The sequence below is a fragment of the Anabrus simplex genome, chromosome 1 (genome assembly GCF_040414725.1).
Source record: "Anabrus simplex isolate iqAnaSimp1 chromosome 1, ASM4041472v1, whole genome shotgun sequence".
NCBI lineage: Eukaryota > Metazoa > Arthropoda > Insecta > Orthoptera > Tettigoniidae > Anabrus > Anabrus simplex.
In genome coordinates, this window is record NC_090265.1 from 544,817,908 (window position 1) to 544,839,522 (window position 21,615).

Sequence of the window (21,615 nt, forward strand, 5' to 3'; positions counted from 1 at the left end):
CTAACAACATTTTGGAAATATATGTCATAATGTTCAACTAGTGACATTCACTTTGACAAATAAACGACGCCATATTGTTTTGAATGCCATGGCCAACTAGATTACGAACATGTGGTCAAGGGATGAGTTCAAATCATATTTGAAAATGGTTTCTGATAATATAATTATAGTACTGACCGATTATGTTCTATTTTCAAGCTTCATTCTGAATGAATAGCTCTTCTGCAAAATAGTGCTTCAATCGTAGTGAAATAATGTTTGCTAAATATTAAATTTTGAAAGTGCGCGTTGACAGCTGGAGGAATGGGAGGAATGGATAATGATTTAGCAACCAGTGATGGCGAATCGAGAGAATGTACGCGATCAGCTGTTTACAGATTACGAAACAGCCGGTGAAGACGTGGATTTTGTTATGTTGTTGTTAAATGTATCATTCTAGGCGGATGGGTGCTACATATTGTTTTTGTTGAATGATTAGTTGTTGTGGTTTGAAGTATCCAGTGTGATTGTTGTTACTGTCAAATGGCACGTGCGATCGTGAATAATATATTTTATTACCGTGTGCATTTTGATGTTAATGAAAGTGAATGCGGGTAGATTATCACATAGTGATCAGAGAATAATATAGTTCCTTATTAATTTCTGTAAGCGCATGTTATAAATACTTTTTCTTCCATACATTGCTAGCAAAAGCATACCGGCATATCAGTTCATTGATTCCTGCCATAGGTAATTAATAATTCTCCACATGCTAACTTAAAACCTACTTGAGGACAAGAGGTTTACTAAAAATCATTTTATTGCTTCTGTTGTAGAATGGCTCGACAACGTAGACCAATGGCTGTGGATCACTCGCATCCGAAATTTAGCAAGAAAAGTATCCCATCAAATGAAAAACATTCAAAATTCTCCTTGTGGACAAAAGTAGCAACTGTTATTTGTTTGGCTGTGGCAGGTTGCATTGGTTACATGGGATACCTGGAGACACGTGTCAATACACCTTTCGATGATAAGAAAGTGAGTATATTTTTTTATTATTATTATTCCTTCTCTTTGCTAACAAAAAGCAAGTTGCCACAAGGTCAAAGAGAACCAGCACAGTCAATACGAAATCACACTTAGCCAAATATATAAATAATGTAATTCAGCAAGTCTATCTGTCTGTAGAGTTTGTATTTGTAGAATGGGATCATGCATTCGTAACTTATGTATGTTTCTTTCCCTAGTTCATCTCGTAAGGCTGACTTTCGTGTGATGCTAAGTGGATGGTTGGATCTATTATATATCCATCCAAAGAAATTTGGGTTGAAGAAGCATCTAATATATGACAACAGCTCCTTTAGTTTTTCAAAGAGTGTGTCCAGAATTAGCTACTGCTGAGTTGCTGCCGATAGTTCTAGATTTGATGTTGTTTCGGGTGGTTTGAGCAAGCACTGATTCGTGAATGTTTGCAAGGTTTGCAATTCCCTCATGCACGATTCAAATTTTGCAGCCATAAAAGGGCACGGACACTACACTACATTGCTATTGAGGGTAAAACTTCACTAGTTGGGCAGGAAAAGAGAGGTAAGGAATCAAACATGGTGGGGCTCACACAGCATTACAGCGCACTACAAAAGGCTACCAGCTTAGATCTGAGGTCTGGCTAGTGACAAGACCACGGTCTGTATTGATTAGATTCAGCTAGTAGCAAGACCATTGGTCTAAATTTGTTAGATCTGCTAGTGACAAGACCATTGAGCTGGGTTGGTTAGGTTCAACTAGTGATAAGACTATTGGAGTTGCCGTAACAAATGGGGTCTGGGGACTTTAGCCCCTAGGTTAAAGCTGAAGAGCAGCCTATGGGCTTCTAGTATCCCCTGTGACAGTATCAGCTAGTGATAATAACATGAGAGCAGAGGTGCCAACTATTACGGATTGTCCATAATTGTTACGAATTTCACCTCACGATTACGGCATTATGGCCAAGGGGGAAGTTATTACAGGAAAGCAACATTAACATGAAAAATATAATTTTCTTAGGAAAAAAAGAAAGAAGGAAAGATGTTCAATCCTTTTTCAGCATTTCTGCTCAACCTTCCTCGTTTCAATGCTTGTGAGTTGGCAACGATTCATATATTCGATCGTTAATTCCTTTTGCTACTCATAAGGGTTGTGAAATGAAGGTTCTCTACTCTGCGCTTCTCCACTACATTAAGTTCATGCAGGTGCACTGGCATCACTTATGATTCAGTGGACGAAAATGCCATCACAGGGGAAAGGATGCTTCAAGAATACATACACTGAAAAGCAGCTGACCGAGCTCGATAGCTGCAGTCGCTTAAGTGCGGCCGGTATCCAGTAATTGGGAGATAGTGGGTTCAAGCCCCACTGTCGGCAGCCCTGAAGATGGTTTTCCGTGGTTTCCCATTTTCACACCAGGCAAATGCCGGGGCTGTACCTTAATTAAGTCCACGACCGCTTCCTTCCAATTCCTAGGCCTTCCCTACCCCATCGTCGCCATAAGACATAGGTTATCTGTGTCGGTGCGACGTAAAGCAAATAGCAAAAAATAAAAAAAATAAAGAAAAGCAGCTGTTGGATGCGAAACAATTTACAAAGAATGTTTCATTGCTGAATTAACAGGCACTGTACAAATGTAATTGTGTAATATGATATAATTTAGAATAGATTGCTGATGGGAAGGGAAAAGGGGGTATCATTATCAAGAAAGGAGAAAGATGTTTAAAAGGTAATGGATGAACAAATCTTCTTCTTTAGTGTTTGTCCCGCCTGGTGGCAGGGTCCGCTGTGTGGATTCGTTGTCTCCAGTTAATTCAGTCTCGGGTCATGCCTGGATGTATTCTTACAGCTTTCAGGTCGTTGTGCTCTGTATTGGTCCATCGCTGTCTTGGTCGTCCCAATGGCGGAGAGAGCGGAAGAGCTGCCTCCAGGACTCACAATCTTGGTTGTATTTTCATGGTCTTCGGGCCACTCTAGAAATAACTTTCATCAGTCATGGAAGTGTGTCAAAGTCCTTATTGGCAACTGTAGCGGAGATGGAGACCATCAGTACTGTCCAGTTGGCAGATGAGTTACTCTATCGTTCTGGGAGTTAATGCAGAGAGGAACGCAGCATTTGTTCTCCAGTTGGCAGATGAGGCACTCTATCGTTCTGGGAGTTAATGCAGAGAGGAACGCAGTGTTTGTTCTCCAGAGGAGCGTCTACAAAAGGCGTCTGTTCTCCAGGTCAGGAGTGGCTGAACTACCTGTTGGCAACAGCTCTAAAATGCTTGGCGACAGGCTCCGTAACAAGTTGGCCATAAAATCATATTGTCACATCTTTATGGAAATGTTGTCTCATGGTAATGGATGAACTAATGATGATTTTGAATTGAGGATGGGCAGTAAAAATATAGTCAAAAGAAGAAGTTACAAAAAAAAAAAAAAAAAAAAAGCTGTTAAGACCTAAAAAACAGGCTGAAAAAGTGACCAATAAGCCAAAAATGCTGGAAAAAGGCAAAAAGGGACAAATAAACCCTACCATTTTTGGGTCTACAATGACCAGAACGAACATATATTATCAAAATTGACATTCAACTAATGCGAAATCAGGAGGTTGTGTGTTCAGATCCTACTGGTGTCTCGTTGGCTATTTTTTGTTCTGTACTTAACATCTCTTCAGCACGTACTACACGTATGTAACACGACCCAATAGGTTGAAAGTCAATTTCGATTACAATGTGGCCGTGAAAATTCTTCGGACACTCAAGGGAGGAAAAAAAAAAAATTTCCTCAACTTCCGAGCCATAGTAGTTACTGATAATCCACTACAAAGTTTGGTATCTCTGTGAGAAAATATGTCATAGGAACTTAATATAATGTCGTGGATACTGCATTTTACATCCAGCACACACTGTGACACATCATTTTCAGACTCCGCGGTTTCATTATTTTCACAGAATGTGGCAGCATTGGGCCACACATGATGTGAACTCTATCGTTGACAAAACAAGTAGAAATGCCCTCCAGCCAATAGGAACACAGGAAATGGTCACATTTCAGATATTGACATAGTGCCCACATTTAATTTTTCTACAATAGATAAGAATACTTCTAGGAGCAGGTTGGTGGATCCCTGGCAAGCATAGAGGAAGGATTTCACATCTCAGCTACTTAACGTATCATTTTACACAATTTTTGCGTGTTTTTCTCCTTCCTAATAATTTGTCTCTGCTAGTAAAGTGTAACAGTTTTCAGTCTTGTTTTGCAAGAGAAGTTTTACAGACTATAAATCTCATGCTGGATCCGTATTGATGTTTGAACTTCTTACAAAATTGTGCAAAATTATTTGGATTATCCTTATAGTCAATACCACAATATTTATTGTGCGTCTAATGCTTGTAATTGATTATATATGTCTTGCTGAGGATGACCCTATGCTGGGTCATAACATGTCTATGTAAAGTTTTGTCTTAATTGGATGTAAATATTGTAGTATTGTCTAGGAGGATGATCCAAATAATTTTGTAAGAAGTTGCAAGAGAAGTTCTTTCATCTCCATACTGGAGACCATGTGATTATCACATTCAACTCTCCACATCCTCTTCTGCTCCTCTGACAGTAGTAAGTAATGAAGCTATCAAGGTGCGGTACAGAAAGAAGTCAATCTGTTGTTTTGCAGCCATTTACTATCAGGTTTGTCTTCATTGGAGTTGAGGTACATTTGCTTTGTTTTTGCTCGATCTTTACTTTAGCCATTTCTGCTCTCCAAGTATTCTCCAAATTGATTTCCTTTTCTCTATATCTCTGTGACAACAGGCAGTTGTTATCTGTGAAATCAAAATCCTGTTGAACCAGCCCCACATGACCTACTGTATCCCTCTCTTTTAACCCTTCATAACTTTACTTTATCACGTACTAGGAGAAAGATGGTTGGTGTAAAGGTTTCAGTAAGTTGGTTGTATTAGGAAGCCAGGCAGACCCAGGAAGAATTGGATCAATATCAGTGAGGATGTGCTGGCACTGGGGATTCGGACAATAGAGACACCCTGGACAATGAAGAATTGCCAACAACTGTAGGAGAGACCAGGGCCGTGCGGAGCTGTAGCACCAGGAGAGTAAGTGTATGAATACCAATATTAAAGAAAAAAGGAGTGAGAAAAACCATAAATGTGAAAGGGAAATTCATCCCATAGAGGTCAGCATCATTTTAATCCATTCACTTCTTCTATTAAGTGTGCTCTCCGCCATGCACAAGCTGTTGATGCAGATCGGGCAGACTGACTGACAATCCATTTTGACTTCTACATGCCAGTTGAAAAGGCCTCGAGCTGGGTTCTAGAGAATCTACAGCACTCTAGACCAGTTCTAGGTGATGCATTTCCTCATTGAGAAGGCAACAGAGTAGAGATGTGGGTGATGCTCTCGGCGATACATCAACTTTCGGTATTACAATCTCAACCAGGACATTTACACCAGTGCCACACTCCAGATGAAAATCGAGGATGACATGGTAACAGAGAGAATCTCGATAGAGGCTGCAGGGAACTGCCATCTGTTCTTGGCATTAGAGGACATCTTCTAGACACTGTCCTGGGAGGAGAATGGGGTCAGTATTGATGTCATAATTCGAATAGAAGTAGACAACCAAACCCCTGAAGACCACTATGTTTACATGGCCACAACATTAAGCTTGGTAAAATGAAGCTTTCAGAAAAATTGGGTTTATTCTAAAAAAACTTTACAATTCTGATCACCCTCAAATGGAAGACATGTACAAGTTGTGTGTGTTTCTGGTTGTCATGTGTGGTGGTGTTGTGACAGCAACTCACACAGAGCAGTGTCAAGCACCTATGAACTTGCAAATGTACCATGGATAGAGCCATGCTCAGAATGAGTCTCAGGGACAGAGTGCAGAATGAGGAAATCAGGAGACGCTGTGGGGTCACAGACATCTGACACATCGCCAGCCTCAAGTGGTGATGGGCGGGTCACATCAAGAGGCAGAGCAACGAGCAGTGAATGAAGAAAATCCTACAATGGCAATTGAGAACTACCAGGTAGATAGCCGGCAGACTGCAGCTGAGGTGGCGAGAAGACATCAGGAGAGTTGTGAGGAGAGACTGGCTACGGAGAGCCACCAGCAGAGCTACATGGAAAGGGATGGAAGAGACCTACATCCGGGAGTTGGACGGCTATGGGCACTAGGGCACTTCGCTCACATTGCCAGAAGGTTTATCATAGAAGGTGAAGTCAATGGTCGAAGACCTAGAGGACATGTGCCATTGTGGACAGACCAGATCAAGATACTGACCAGGATGAGCCTACATTACAATGCCTGAAACATAGACTCCTGGAAGCAGGCTGTTGCAACAGGATCCAACTACATAGAATTGGACTGAGAGAGTAATAATCTTCTGACATTATTGCTCAATTTCATTCCAATTTTCTCATTTGATTTTTATTTTACGTTTTGTGTCCTCTGTGTTCTATTTAAATTGTATTCCTTGTTCAGTTTAACTCGCAGTTGCTTATTATGTCCCTTAATATATCTTATAAAATGTGTTTTCTTTTTGTACAGATGGTGGTGAAAACTGGAATAGATGTCCCAGATCGCTACTGGGGCAGTTACCGGTCAGGAGTATATTTTGGAATGAAAACTCGAGATCCGCATTCTTTGGTCACAGGCTTAATGTGGTACTTCACAAGACATTTGAGAGCTGATGGTGGGGGAATAAGGTATTCTAACAAAATTTAATAAGTCCATTCCTGGAATTTTGTGGCTTTTCAATCCTTACCAAAAATCAGTGATGTATCTGTTTCTCTATAGGCACTGGTGCGAACAAGGAGATAATCTCAAGGGATATTCTTGGATAGAGCACAACGGTAGGGACTTTGGTGTACAAGAAATTAAGGATGGGCCCTTTCTAATCACAACATCATTTGTAAAGAGGATTGGTGGGAACTATGGAGGTGATTGGACATCAAGAATTGGTGTCTCTACTAAGGTAAGACTTGAATCTATGTTATGGACACAGTTTCGTAAAAGTATGCAGCTATTTTTTTTTTTTTAAGCGAGTTCTCTAAAATGTTATTGTGTTCTCAAGAAAATGTTGTAATTATTCCAGTTATGCTGGATTTTGACATTTTACTATTTTTGTCATTTCAAAGAAAATTGTATTTTCATTTATCCACATTTTTTGAAAATAGAATTGGCAAAGAAACATTCTTTTGCAGTTATTTTTATCAGTTCTTGTAGATGTATGAATATGTACAGTACATTATCCTTATGTAGTGATTGATGAAATAACCATCTCAGTAAATTTACTGGGATGGTGAAAATATTCTGGCCTTCTGGTGTCTCATATAAGTGAAACTTTGTGATGTTTGGGACATCACTGAATGTTTTTAATTATTGAACTATATATTTAATTGATAATATGTATATATTTAATCACTGATAGGTCATTTTAAATTAATATGTATATATATAGGGCTTTTATCATCCATTTCAATCATCATTTCATTTCTTTGTATCGCGGCTATAACGTATTCTGAACGAACAAATTATTAGGTAAAGTAGTTCAACGTCATGCATATTTATAACTTGCAGTAAATTTTCCAATAGCCGTTGTGAGGTGACCAGAGTTAGCAGGCTAATTTCAGCCCAGTTCCAGGAAAAGTACGTCATCGAGGTTACGAGAGATATTACCCTCTCCACCTCATGAAAAGACAGTTGATACATTATTAACACCCACTTTTCAAACTCTGCTTGGGTACGCTTTATTTCAGCGGGAAAGTTCAGCCTATGTGAATGAACGTAATGAAGCAACGTGATGGATGCACAGCTATACAAGGGAGAAGGGATGAGACCTCGAATCTTACTGGACCATGTGATATGGCTGATGGAAGGAGACTTGTGAACCGATATATACCACCGACAAGGGCTGGAGAGGACACTAACATTCTCATTCAGACTCTCATTCAGATTCAGATTCGGAGATTCGGACATTCTGATTCTGATTCTCACGCTTGGAAGATACTCTTACTACGATTCAACGTCTACACATCGGAGAAGATTTTAACTTAGTTCACTTCGCATCTGAGTATATTCTACTCAAAAGTTACTCTCATTGGGACTTGTTATCTCAATGACGAGAGGTAGTCAACGGGAGACCGGTTCTGACTGGTATAGGGGAGGAGAGCTTTTATTATGAATTTAGCTACGCTACTGTTCCGTAATTCGGAAGAATACGAATGTATTCTCTCCATGAACATAACCCATGGTGGTTTTGCACTTAAAATTAGGACTCATTACGACTTTATATAAGGAGTACAATAGGAAGTGTTAAAGACAGGAAATGTGGATGTAGGACTGGAATCCAACAACAGATGAGGCAGCCTGTACGAGAGATCCACCCATCTTCAGCTTCAAGACAACAGAGTCTACATTTGGTGAGCTTATGGCATAAGTTACTGCAAGTCTTCGCGCAACAGTTCATTTTCTTAGAGTTAATTTCATTCACTTTTTCTTTTGCTTCCGTAAGTTCAGATTTCGTTAATACGCCGTTACGTCACGTTTTCATCTTAATAAATAGCTGTTTTAATTTGTATTTTATGAAATGATTATTAATGATCCTTAAATTCCAAGTTAGTGTACTTAATGATTTGTGTTCCGTTCACCCCACCCCTGGGAGTTTTTTGAGTCTCATTACGTATTTTTATTTATTATTATTATTATTATTATTATTATTATTATTATTAATTATCTACTTTTGTTTTCAAACCATAAGCTTGAAGACTGGCGCCCTTGGGATACTGTTTCTGGAGAAACCATGACATATCATTTATTTATTTTAATATTAAAGTGACCCGCCACGTTATAAATTTGTCATACATCTGTGGGCAAAGTGGGTACGTCACAACTTGTCTTAAGTGGACACAGGCTGTCATTGGAGAAAATGGCTGTTAGAGCAGGTGGCTGCTATGTTAAGGTTATATTGTAGTGGAATGGGAGAATAACTTACCTTATAATCCCAAGTACCACCTGGCACAGAATAACCCCACCCTGTAGTTTAAAGGACAAAATTTTAAAAGAAAGTTTCACTCAAATTTATTTACAATATTTGCTATAGAACAAGAATATCATTTCACTATGTATGTTTCACGAATTTTAAAATAGTTTCAGACTGTTTTTAAGTGTCTTGAAATAATACCCAGTAAATTATATAAAACACACACACAGAGAAAGTTATCAATCACAGAACGATAGTCAACACTTCATTCATCATCAGAAGTACCAACTTCGGAGCTTTCACTATCCCTTTGACCATCACTTTCCCACTCAACGTCATCTTCACTGCCATCCATAACATTAGAAATACTGCACTGCTGGAAACTTTTCCAGACGAGGTCACCAGATTCAATCCCATGCTATCTTTACCCACGAACAAAGAAGTTGAGCTTCCGGGCGCTTAATACGACCAGTTGGCGTCATGGCGTCAGTGCGATTGTCAGCTGCCACCCACTCGGTATACAGCTGTTTCAAGGCTGCTTTGAATGGATAGTTTACACAGACATCCAATGGCTGTAACATAAACGTCAATCTGCCTGAAATGATTGCTAGATCAGTTTTTGAGCTTCTGTTGTGTGACTATGGTAGCTGTCCATAACGAGCAAGCTTTTCCGTCCAAGCAGTGCACCAGGGCGACATTGCTAAACACATTTCAGCCAGTCTTCCACTAGTAGACTGTCCATCCAGCCAGAGTCGTGAGTTCTGACGATAACACTGGCAGGTAGATTTTCTTTTGGATGAGTCTTTCTCTTCAAGACAACGTATGGTGGAAATTCTGTTCCATCAGCAAGTATACATAACATTACTGTACACCTTTGTTTTTCATTACCACCCACCGGGCAAGTTGACCGTGCGGTTAGGGCCGCACAGTTGTGAGCTTGCATCCGGGAGATAGTGGGTTCGAACCACACTGTTGGCAGCACCGAAGATGGTTTTCCCTGTTTCTCGTTTTCACACCAGGCAAATGCTGGGGCTGTACTTTAATTAAGGCCACGGCCACTTCCTTCCCGCTCTTAAAACTTTCCTATCCCACCATCGCCATAAGACCTGTCTCTGTGTCTGTGCGACATTAAAAAAACCAACAACAACATTGCCACACGTTCCGATGGTAACACTTTTCGACCCTTCAACAGTTGCATTTCTGTCCAATGGCATTTCAAAATAGACTGGCTTCTGATCTGCATTGCCAGTTTGGGAAAGCAGATACGAATTTTTCCTTCATAACCGAATTATATGGTGCCGGAAGGAAAACACTTTTCTTCATAGGCAGTAGGAACGTGCTGTGAAATCGTGGTACGCCTTCTAATGTTCATTCCATTCCTCGTGTAGAAATTTCTGATTCACCCTCTGCTTGCTTTAAACTCTGGTGTAGAAAGTTCTTTTGCGATTTCTAATGCTTTTAATTGGCACCTTTTGGTAGACACGCCATATCCAAATTCCCGCCTTTCTGTTACATAATTTTTACAGAATCCTTTCAATTTCAGGAAACTGTCTACTCTGCCCGTGGAAAGCTCTACGATCACCACTATTGTTGTCCGGCTCCATGGCTAAATGGTTAGCGTGCTGGCCTTTGGTCCAGAGGGTCCCGGGTTTGATTCCCGGCTGGGTCGGGGATTTTAACCTTAATTGGTTAATTCCAGTGGCTTGGGGGCTGGGTGTGTGTGCCGTCTTAAGCCTTAGAATTTATCATAGGTAGGGCCCCATCCTCATAGACGCGCAGGTCGCCTGAACGGTGTGAAATTGAAAGACCTGTACCAGGCCACTCCGGAGGCCACATGCCATTAATTAATTAAAACCACTATTGTTTAAAAGAAAATCTTTCTTCTTTCTCCAATCTCGAATACAAGATTAATCTATATCGTATTTCCTACCGGCAGCATGATTTCTGATAATTTCAGCTTCCTCCTCTCTAACTTTCAGTTTTTCACTTACAGTAAAAGACCGCAATCGCTTTGTTGAATTAATGTTTTCACAGTTGGCAGTGTGGTTAGGGGCGTGCGGCTGTGAGCTTGCATCCGGGAGATAATGGGTTCAAACCCCACTGGTGACAGCCCTGAAGATGGTTTTCCGTGGTTTCCCATTTTCACACCAGACAAATGCTGGGGCTGTACCATTATTAAGGCCACCGATGCTTCCTTCCCATTCCTAGGCTTTTCCTATCCTTTCATCACCGTAAGACCTATCTGTGTCGGTGCGACGTAAAGCAAGTTGTGAAAATTAAAAAAATCATAACATTACCTAAGATGTGTGAAGTATTGCACTGCGAAATGAGAGGCTTGACTAAGACCCGCACCCAATTTTTTGAAACAATATTTTTTTTAAAAAGTGCGGGTGGTATTTGGGATTATGCGGTATATTATTACTGTGTATTGACATGTGCACACACAAACCACGGGTAAACAAAATCATTACCAGGCTAGTTGGCTATGCGGTTAGGGGCGCGCAGATGTGAGCTCGCATCCAGGAGATAGTGGGTTCTAACTCCACTGTCGACAGCCCTGGTTTTCCATGGTTTCCCATTTTCACACCAGGCTAATGCTGGGGCTGTACCTTCATTAAGGACACTGCCGCTTCCTTCCCATTCCTAGGCCTTATCTGTCCCATCGTCGCTGTAAGACCTATCTGTGTCATTGCGACGTAAAGCAAATAGCAACAAAAAAAACCAAAATCATTCATTCATTTCTCTGTATTTTTTTTCTTTCTTTCCTTTCACTACCCTATATTTGTTTTCTTCCAACTGTTTAACAACATATTCTTTGTTTCTATGAATGTTATTCTCTTGAGTTCTAACACATTTGAACATTTCTGCCCATTTACTTGCAAAAATTCCTTTCTCACTTTCGATAATTACTTTCCCTCTCTCTTACAACACCCAGAATTTTGCTGAATAGTGCATTCATTGGCTATAGACAACTGCACTCTAAAGCCAACTGAAGGCACAGTACTTTTCTCGGACTTAAATGGCATTGTCCCTACTGTATAAAACAGCACTAAGTTTAAGCCAGTAATACTGGCTCTTTCTTTGTCAATGTATTTTACAACTTTGTTGGTAGCTGACAAAGTAGAGAGGTTGAGAAAAGTGCCTTTATTTCACCCCATAAATGTAATTCTACTCCCTGATTTCAGTATGTTAGAAGTGGAGGAGGATTGCTTCCAGGTATGAACAGAGGGGCGTACAATATTTAATAGTATTCAGTACAAATTCATGTCTGGCCACGAAATGCTAGTCAGTGTATGAAAATATGTCTGGCTGCTGACTGCAGTGGAAGGTTATTGCTGAAATGAGGCCATGTGTACACAGGTTTTACATGAAAATTAACCCGTTCTGAAGAGAAATTACCCTTTTTTAATGTGGTTGGTTTGACAGGTTTCTTTTCTAATGGTTTAACATCGCACCAACACATTAAAGCTTTATGGCTAAGCAAGGAAGGTAGTGGCTATGGCTTTCAGATACAGCCCCAGCATATGTCTCGTTTGAAAATGGGAAACCACAGAAAACTATCTTTGGGGCTGCTGACTGTGGGATTCAAATCCACCATCTCCTGAATGCAAGCTCACAGTTACGCAACCCTATCTTGCTCGATTTCCTTGTATCTTCAATTGTAATAGATTTTAAAAATGTCGACACTTATTTTTACCATATTGTTTCCTTTAAGGACCCCTGGAAACACTTGTTAGCCTTTCTGGAATTACTTTACTCTTTCATCTTGATGGAGAATGCAGTTCTTTGCTCTTTGGCCACTTTGCTCTTCACTCTTTCTGGAAGATCCTTTACCCCATGTACCCAGGTCTTGAACTTACCTTTTTCGTGAATCAGAGACACCAGCCAGATCGTCCTTCACTGAAGGTGCCATAGAATGGTACATTCCCAAGTCGTGAGAAGATCAAGAATTCTGTGAGATATTTTGTTGTTAGGCATTCAAGACAGATGACTGTAAAATATAAGATGGTGCTTCCTCATAACAACTAAGAGCTTTTTTAAATTAAGAGTGGGGCCGATGACCTAGATGTTAGGTCCCTTTAAACAACAAGCATCATCATCATTAAATTAAGAGCACAACTCTGCATTTGATCTTATTCTCAGGCGATATTCACCCTCAGAATGTTGATGTGAGCTGAGGAGCTGTCTCCGCAATTTCCGCTCTTTCATATGGATTCTCTCTATCGCATCATGGTGAGTGAGGGCCAAGTATTCAGCAGTATAAGGCTTCAGGACATACTACTGTGGTGTAGTGGCAGTCTTTGGCCTTCCATGAGATTAATCTAGACTGATAAATGGGTTTGTAGAGGTGAAAAGCAGTTTCCATGCATATAGCCTGATATCTCAGAGCTTCTTTCTCTGATTCATCAAAGGAAATGATCTTTCCAAGATAATGAATGAGTTTTATTTTTCCATATTTGGTATCGAGAAAGACAGTGGTATTTTGATGGTCAGACATCAATTCTTCAATTTTTTTCAAATGATGTCGGGAGACCTACAACCTCAGCTACTAATTATAATTTTTTAACCTGGAGGTGGGCAATGTTGAGGTCATTAGGACTACATCATATGCAAAAGCAATGAATTGGATGATGTGGTGAATTTGGTGTAGAAATTGAAATAAACTGTTCTGTTGACTATGTTTATTATTTTGTAACCAAAAAATATTTGGAACAGTGAAGGTGTGGTGGATATAATTAATTTAGGAAATGTTCTGCAGAAGTGTTATCAACAAACAAAGGAACATATTACTGTTTCAATTTCATTAAAAGAGTTGGAAAAGTAATATACAGTATATGGATATATAATACAATATCTACAACCTGTATAAAAATCAGTCTGCAGTGATAAGAATCGAGGGCTTTGAAAAAGAAGCAGCAATCCAGAAAGGAGTGAGGCAAGGCTGCAGTTTGTCCCCTCTCCTTTTCAATGTTTACATAGAACAGGCAGTAAAGGAAATCAAAGAGAAATTTGGAAAGGGAATCACAGTCCTAGGAGAGGAAATCAAAACCTTGAGATTTGCGGATGATATTGTTATTTTATCTGAGACTGCAGAAGATCTCGAGAAGTTGCTGAATGGTATGGATGAAGTCTTAGGTAAGGAGTACAAGATGAAAATAAATAAGTCCAAAACAAAAGTAATGGAGTGCAGTCGAACGAAGGCAGGTGATGTAGGAAATATTAGATTAGGAAACGAAGTCTTAAAGGAAGTAGATGAATATTGTTACTTGGGTAGTAAAATAACCAACGATGGCAGAAGTAAGGAGGACATAAAATGCAGACTAGCACAAGCAAGGAAGAGCTTTCTTAAGAAAAGAAATTTGCTCACTTCAAACATTGATATCGGAATTAGAAAGATGTTTTTGAAGACTTTTGTGTGGAGCGTGGCATTGTATGGAAGTGAAACATGGACGATAACTAGCTCAGAAAGAAAGAGAATAGAAGCTTTTGAAATGTGGTGTTACAGAAGAATGCTGAAGGTGAGATGGATAGATCGAATCACGAATGAAGAGATACTGAATCGAATTGGTGAGAGAAGATCGATTTGGCTAAATTTGACGAGAAGAAGAGATAGAATGATAGGACACATCTTAAGACACCCAGGACTTGTTCAGTTGGTTTTTGAAAGAAGTGTAGGTGGCAAGAACGGTAGGGGTAGACCAAGGTATGAATATGACAAACAGATTAGAGCAGATGTAGGCTGCAATAGTTACGTAGAAATGAAAAGGTTAGCACAGGATAGGGTGGCATGGAGGGCTGCATCAAACCAGTCTATCGACTGATGACTCAAACAGGCATATGAATGTACCTTACTGGCAGAAATCGGTAAACTTCACCGAGCAAGTGGCCGTGTGGTTTGGATCACGTAGCTATCAGCTTGCATTCTAGAGATAGTGGGTTTGAACCCCACTGTTGGCAGTCCTGAAGATGGTTTTCCGTGGTTTCCCATTTTCACACCAGACAAATGTTGGGGCTGTACCTTAATTAAGGCCACGGTTGCTTCCTTCCAGATTCTAGCCATTTCCTATCCCATTGTCGCCATAAGACCTTTCTGTGTCTGTGCAACATAAAGCAGATTGTAAAAAAATGAATGAATAAATCAGTAAACTTCATAGTTGATATCATTGATACATGAACACATCTTTGTATCTTTCAGATAACATATTTATTTATTTCATTTTTAGGTACAATATATGTTATAGCCCTAGATACTTTCACAGCTTCATTGTACATATCTAAAAAGCCAGGGGTTGTCGCTGTTTAAATTACTTGTCATTTCACAGCTTACAATTGTTGTTCCAAATATTTATGTACTTTTATCTTTATCTAACAAGTTTCTTTGGTAAATTTCAGGATCCAAAACTGATTGGTGACCAGGTCTCTTTCCTCCTGTATACTGCCATTGAAGATAAAACTAAAGGCTGGATAAAGGCAAGCAGATTGGGCACACGAGTTTTGACAGGAGTACGAGGAGAGACCGAGGGCTTAGGTCCTTTCACCATAAAGATTTTCAACACATCTGGGGAAGTGGAGCATGAATCCTTCTTGAGCACTTCAACAAAAGGTCTCCACTTGTTAAAGGAAACAGTGCTAAACTCATTTCAGCCTGTGATGGATCGACATTCAGGCAAGAGGTGGCTCTCTCTTCCAGGAGAACAGCATCCGCGAGGGCAAGATGGGAAGGTGATAGAGCCGAATTTCATTGTAACCCAAGTAACTGCCTCAGTCCCATTTGAGGTGGATGTAGTGTTTGAATCTGCTAGTTTTGTGGATCGTTCTGGTACTCTGGTAGGAGACTCCTACACTAAGGAATTACAAGTATGGCGAAATCATTTCAATAAAAAATTTCAGGAAACATTCCGTTTACAAGACAAGGGATACAAAACTGAAGAGGAGGCATTTGCTAAGGCAGCTTTTAGCAATATGGTTGGAGGTATAGGCTATTTCTATGGAACATCTCGTGTGGAATCATATTACACCAGAGGACCTGTGCCTTACTGGAAAGCACCCTTGTACACTGCAGTTCCCTCTCGTAGCTTTTTTCCTCGTGGTTTCTTGTGGGATGAAGGTTTCCATGGGCTCCTTATATCAACGTGGGATTTGGATATAGAATTAGACATTATCTGCCACTGGTTTGATCTAATGAATGTTGAAGGCTGGATTCCACGTGAGCAGATCCTAGGACTAGAAGCCCTAAGTAAAGTTCCAGAAGAATTTGTCACTCAGAGGAATTCAAATGCAAATCCTCCAACTTTCTTTATTACTTTGCAGTACATTCTTCATAATTTTGCTAACCAGCTTACTGAAGATGAAACTCATCTAGCAGCATTAGAGAGGCTCTATCCAAGACTTCAGGCTTGGTTTGAGTGGTTCAACACTACACAGATTGGTGATTTACCCAGTAGCTATCGATGGCGTGGTAGAGATTCAACCACAAACAGAGAACTCAACCCTAAAACTCTAACTTCTGGTTTAGATGATTATCCACGAGCCTCCCATCCAAATGTAGATGAGCGCCATGTTGATCTTCGTTGTTGGATTGCTCTTGCAGCGTCCATTCTGGCAGAAATCAGTAAACTTCTGAGTCGAAATCATCAGCGATACACAAACACATATTTGTATCTTTCAGATAACAATATTCTAGATGAACTTCATTGGTCTCCTCATTCTCAGTCATATGCAGACTTTGGTTTACACACTGATGCAGTGGAGTTGAAAAGGCCTCCTCCATCTAAGTCTCATGGGCATAATTATCAACCACCACAGAATCCAGAGAAAGTGCGAGTAGTACTACGAGATCCTGAACTGAGATTTGTCGATTCTACCTTTGGTTATGTTAATCTTTTCCCATTTCTACTGCAGTTATTAAGACCTGACTCTCCAAAGCTTGGTAAATTATTAAATGATTTGAGACGACCTGAACTACTGTGGACTGAGTATGGCTTGCGATCTCTGGCAAAAACTTCTCCACTCTATATGAAGTACAACACAGAACATGACCCACCTTACTGGCGCGGTCCTGTTTGGATCAACATCAATTACCTGGCTGTGCGAGCATTGGATTATTACAGTAAACAGGAAGGTCCATACAGTAACAAGGCGAAGGAAATATATGGTGAACTGAGAAGAAATATTATCAAGAATATTTTCAAAGAATATAAACGGACAGGCTATATCTGGGAACAATATAATGATAGAACTGGAGAGGGCCAAGGTTGTAAGCCATTTACAGGATGGTCTGCACTTGTTGTTCTTCTCATGGCTGAATTGTATTAAGTTTGTAAACTTTTTTACATAATGAAAATTATGGAAGTACATTGTAATTGTATACATGGTGGCTGTACTGATGAATGAATGATTGATTGAATGTAAAAAATTATTTTATGTGTATTATTTTTAGACTATAGATGTCACGATTCAGAGATATTTTTAAAATTGATGTTTTAGTGTAATATATTACCTCACATGTAAAAACTGATACATGTAGACAGATACAGTAAATTAACTTTCCAGGATAAGGCTGTCAAGTAGAAACATTATAACTTTAAGTAAAGATAAGTTGAATTTTCAGTTTTCACGACTGCATTGTGGTTGAAATAGACTTTCAGCTTATTAGTTCGTGCTGAGCATGCAGAGTCCCTGGTTATGTGTTTTTAACATAATTCAAGTTACAGAGGGGAAAATCTATCTAAATGAAGGATTTTAATTTGTTTTAACATTAGCAAATAATAAAATATATACAGTTATAGTAATTTTTTTTGTATCGCTCCGACACAGATAGGTCTTATGGCGACAAAGGGATAGGAAAGGCCTAGGAATGGGAAGGAAGCGACCGTGGCCTTAATTATTAAGGTTCAGCCCCAGCATTTGCCTTTGTGAAAATGGGAAACCGCGGAAAACCATCTTCAGGGCTGCTAACAGTGGGATTCGAACCCACTATCTAGCAGATTAAAGCTCACAGCTGTGCGCCCCTAATCGCACGGCCAACTCGCCCAGTGTTATGCCTATTGCTCACGGTAAAATGTTTCGTAAAATTTGTTGTACAATTAATTTTATAAACATTTTGGTGAAAACAAGTTGTGTTGCTCACGGTAAAATTATTTTATAAAATCCGTGAAAGCACTGGGATTGCCATCTATGAACTCACTTCTGAACTTAGAGGTGTATGTGCTGCCATCTATCGCTAAACTTTTAAACCAAGAATCAGCTGTTCAACTTAGACTGTGTTTGAGACTATGTCTCCAACAAACAAAGCAAAACTTGCTGCTTTAGCTGCAATTATATGTTGCACAGTGGTAAAAAGGAAGAAAAGAAATGCCAGGAAATGCTGGACTCGGGATTGGATCAAATGAAGAGAAGAAGGTAGAGGATTGCTCTCCTTGCTCAAAAATTAGTTGAGGTTAGAAGACCAGCATTCATATAGGAATTCGGCGATTGTGTTTTCTGCCTCTCTTCTTGCATTTCTGTTATGGTTAAGTGGCGTTTTAACTTTGTGCAAACAAGGATATTTCTGGTATTCGTCCAGTGAAACGCTAACAGCTTCCTCAGTCCACCCGGATCATGCCATTTTAGAAAGAAGTGTTTGTTTACAATCGAGCTTCACAATCTTCTCATGACATAGCGCCAGCATCATCGTGATGTCAGCTTCGTTGATTGGTTCGTTTCGTAAAATTAATTTTACGGAATAGAACATGTCCTATTTTATGAAAAGTTTTTCAAAGGTTTTATAAAATTTAAATTTGACCATGAGCAACAGAAATTTTATAAAATTGAATTATTGTACAATAAATTTGACAGAAAATTTTACCGTGAGCAACAGGTATTATAGTAATCATAATCATGTATAATCTATTTTTGTCAAATATGTACAATTAGCAGCTATTAATGCTTCAATACTGTCTCCTGTGTCAGTAGGTGATGATATCTGACTTGAATTAGTTTTTCAATGAGCCAAATTTTCATGGTGATTATTCCTTTGTAATTTTTATCTTCACCAGCTCACAGATATTTTCAGTCAGTTTCATGCCTAGTGAATTTCCTTGCCAGGATAACAGAGAGACATTTCTTCTTGCAAAATGTCTTTCACATGTCTGGCTCCTTGGCCTTCAGTCCAGAGAGATCTGGGTTCAGTTCCTCTGAATTATTACAGGATTAGATAATACTTCACTTCCCCTAAATCTTTGTGTTCTGTTTTCTAGAAATATAGCCACCCATTCAGTCACTCTTTTGCCTATCCAGTTGCACTCATTTTTGTCAATGGTTTCCCATGATCTACCCTATCAAAAGCCTTAGATAGGTCAATCGCAATACAGTCCAACTGACCTGAATCTAAATTATCTGCTATATCTTTCAGGAATCATACAACATGAGCCTCACAGGAGTAACCTTTTCTAAACCTGAACTGCCTTCTGTCAGAGCAGTTAGTAATTTTGCAAATATGTGTAATATAATTTTAAAATAATGCTTTTCCAAAGCTCCAAAAGTTACATGCAAGATGTATCAAACTGACTGGCCTGTAATTTTTGGCTTTATGTTTATCACCCTTTTCTTTATACATAACAAGCAAGCAAAGCAAAAGCAAAGTCACCTCCTACAGGCCATGGAAGGCCCTTGGAGGAGTGGAAGGTAAAGGCTTCCACCATTGTTAACCTCAGCACGTGATGGTGTAGAGTGGTTAGCTTTACGCCCGGCCGCCTTTGCCCCCAGGAATTAACCTGGTACTCATTTTTGGTGTAGGCTGAGTGAACCTCAGGGCCATATGCACCTCAGGAAGTGAAAATCTCGTTTCTTAAATTTTACGACTTCTTGACGGGGACTCGAACCCACGTCCTTCCGGACGAACCAAGCACACCTTTACTGCCTCAGCCAGGCAGCCCCTTATACACAACAACTCTACATTTATAACTTCTTCATGCAAACAGTAATCAAATAAAGATTTCAGACTTGGTGGTATTGTACTGTACCCAGGGGTAATAACCCTCTAGGACGATGCCTCCATTCCTGATTAAACATCCGACTAACTCAGGGTTGGGCAGAGAAGTGGGTTGATTGTCGAGGGTAAGTCTAAATGTCGAAGTTTATCACTTAACTAAGTATATGACAGGAATAATGGAGGTTTATCTCGAATGAGAAACAATGTAATGGGGTAAGATGAGTTTATTCCATAAAATAACCCCGAATCATACTGTAACAAAGTAAAAATCCAAAAATAATGAAATGATGAATGAAAATTACCAAAAAAATAAAATTGAAATAAATATGGGCAACAAGCGTTAATTACGCAAATCAGTTGTATGGAAGTTCAAAATCATAACATTAAAATATTTGTGAGCTTCAAAATATCTTCACATGATTGTTCAATGTTCATGTTCATATTCGTATTTGTATGGAGTAGCACGATTTTAAGTATCACCATAATACAGATAGAAATTCAGGGAAGATGCCGCAAAAGTTATCATTAAACGAAAATTAAGATACAATGGGACATGATATGAACTACAAAAAATACTAGTGGCATTTCCCTATGCTATATTTACAATAATCACAACATAATTAAAATATCTTGCATATCTACATTGGATTAGGTAGGGGAAAACTTATATACTACACTGACTCGCCGTGAAATGCGGTTTACCAAAGGATCTAGTAAGAACTAGATTGACCACAAACATACACTCAGTACTCGGGCTGTTCCCCATTAAACAAGACAACATATCAAAACAACTTGAAATTATACAAAACACTGTCCTGTAAGAGAAAACAAATAATAGGTATACTCTAAGAAACACGTGGAAAGCAATGGGCAACATTGCTTTCCTCTGCTGCATTTGCACACCAGATAATGCCTTCATCTGTCACATATTTCCTGCTTTGCAGTGGGCTTAAAAAAAAAATGTTAAAACTCAATACTGCACTGAAGACTTGGTCACTGTACCGACAAGATTGTGTTACGGAAACAACATTTCATTTCGCACTGTCTATATAAACACGGCTGATAAGCAAACTTGTAAGGCGAGCTCGTATTTCCACAATTACTCGGACATTCACCTACACAATCGTACTTCTTGTCAGCATGCTATTAAATTCAACAAACACATCATATTCACTGGCCTGACATTAATTCATATCAATTCTGATTCTCAACAATCTCTCAGAATACAATCGCAGGCCTATTCTCGTTGCACACAATTCTTATAACATCATCAGGCATACAATCTGTCTGCATAATCAACTTCATATATTAGCATGCATTTAATTCTCTTGTATATCTTACAATCTCATCAGCCTTTCTCATTATAAAATCAGGGTTCGATTCCCTCTCAAATCATTTCACGAAACAGTTTCCAACCCACGTAAGAAGAATCCTTTCTAGTCAACGTTGCATATACAGCTCCACACACGTTACAGCTCCTGAAATACATGGGTCATGCATCCTATTTGTTACTAATCTTTCTAAATGGAAAAATAGAATTTACTCTCAACGCTGCAAGTGTTTAACTCGGAAAGTGGATGATCTTGGCAATCTAATCCTTCTATCTCTCACATACAAAAATATCGGAATAACCCTAAACTAAGTAAC

The 21,615-nt window shown here is 39.3% G+C and overlaps 1 protein-coding gene across 1 annotated transcript; it reads left to right on the forward strand.

The window, feature by feature from the left end:
* The first annotated feature begins 340 nt into the window (after window positions 1-340).
* Window positions 341-17,415, forward strand: GCS1 (mannosyl-oligosaccharide glucosidase). Its single transcript, XM_067144835.2, has 5 exons — window positions 341-729; window positions 816-1,017; window positions 6,563-6,720; window positions 6,812-6,989; window positions 15,390-17,415. Exons 2-5 carry the CDS (start codon window positions 817-819, stop codon window positions 17,310-17,312), a joined length of 2,460 nt encoding a protein of 819 aa, XP_067000936.1. The 5' UTR covers window positions 341-729; window position 816; the 3' UTR covers window positions 17,313-17,415.
* The last annotated feature ends 4,200 nt before the right edge of the window (window positions 17,416-21,615 follow it).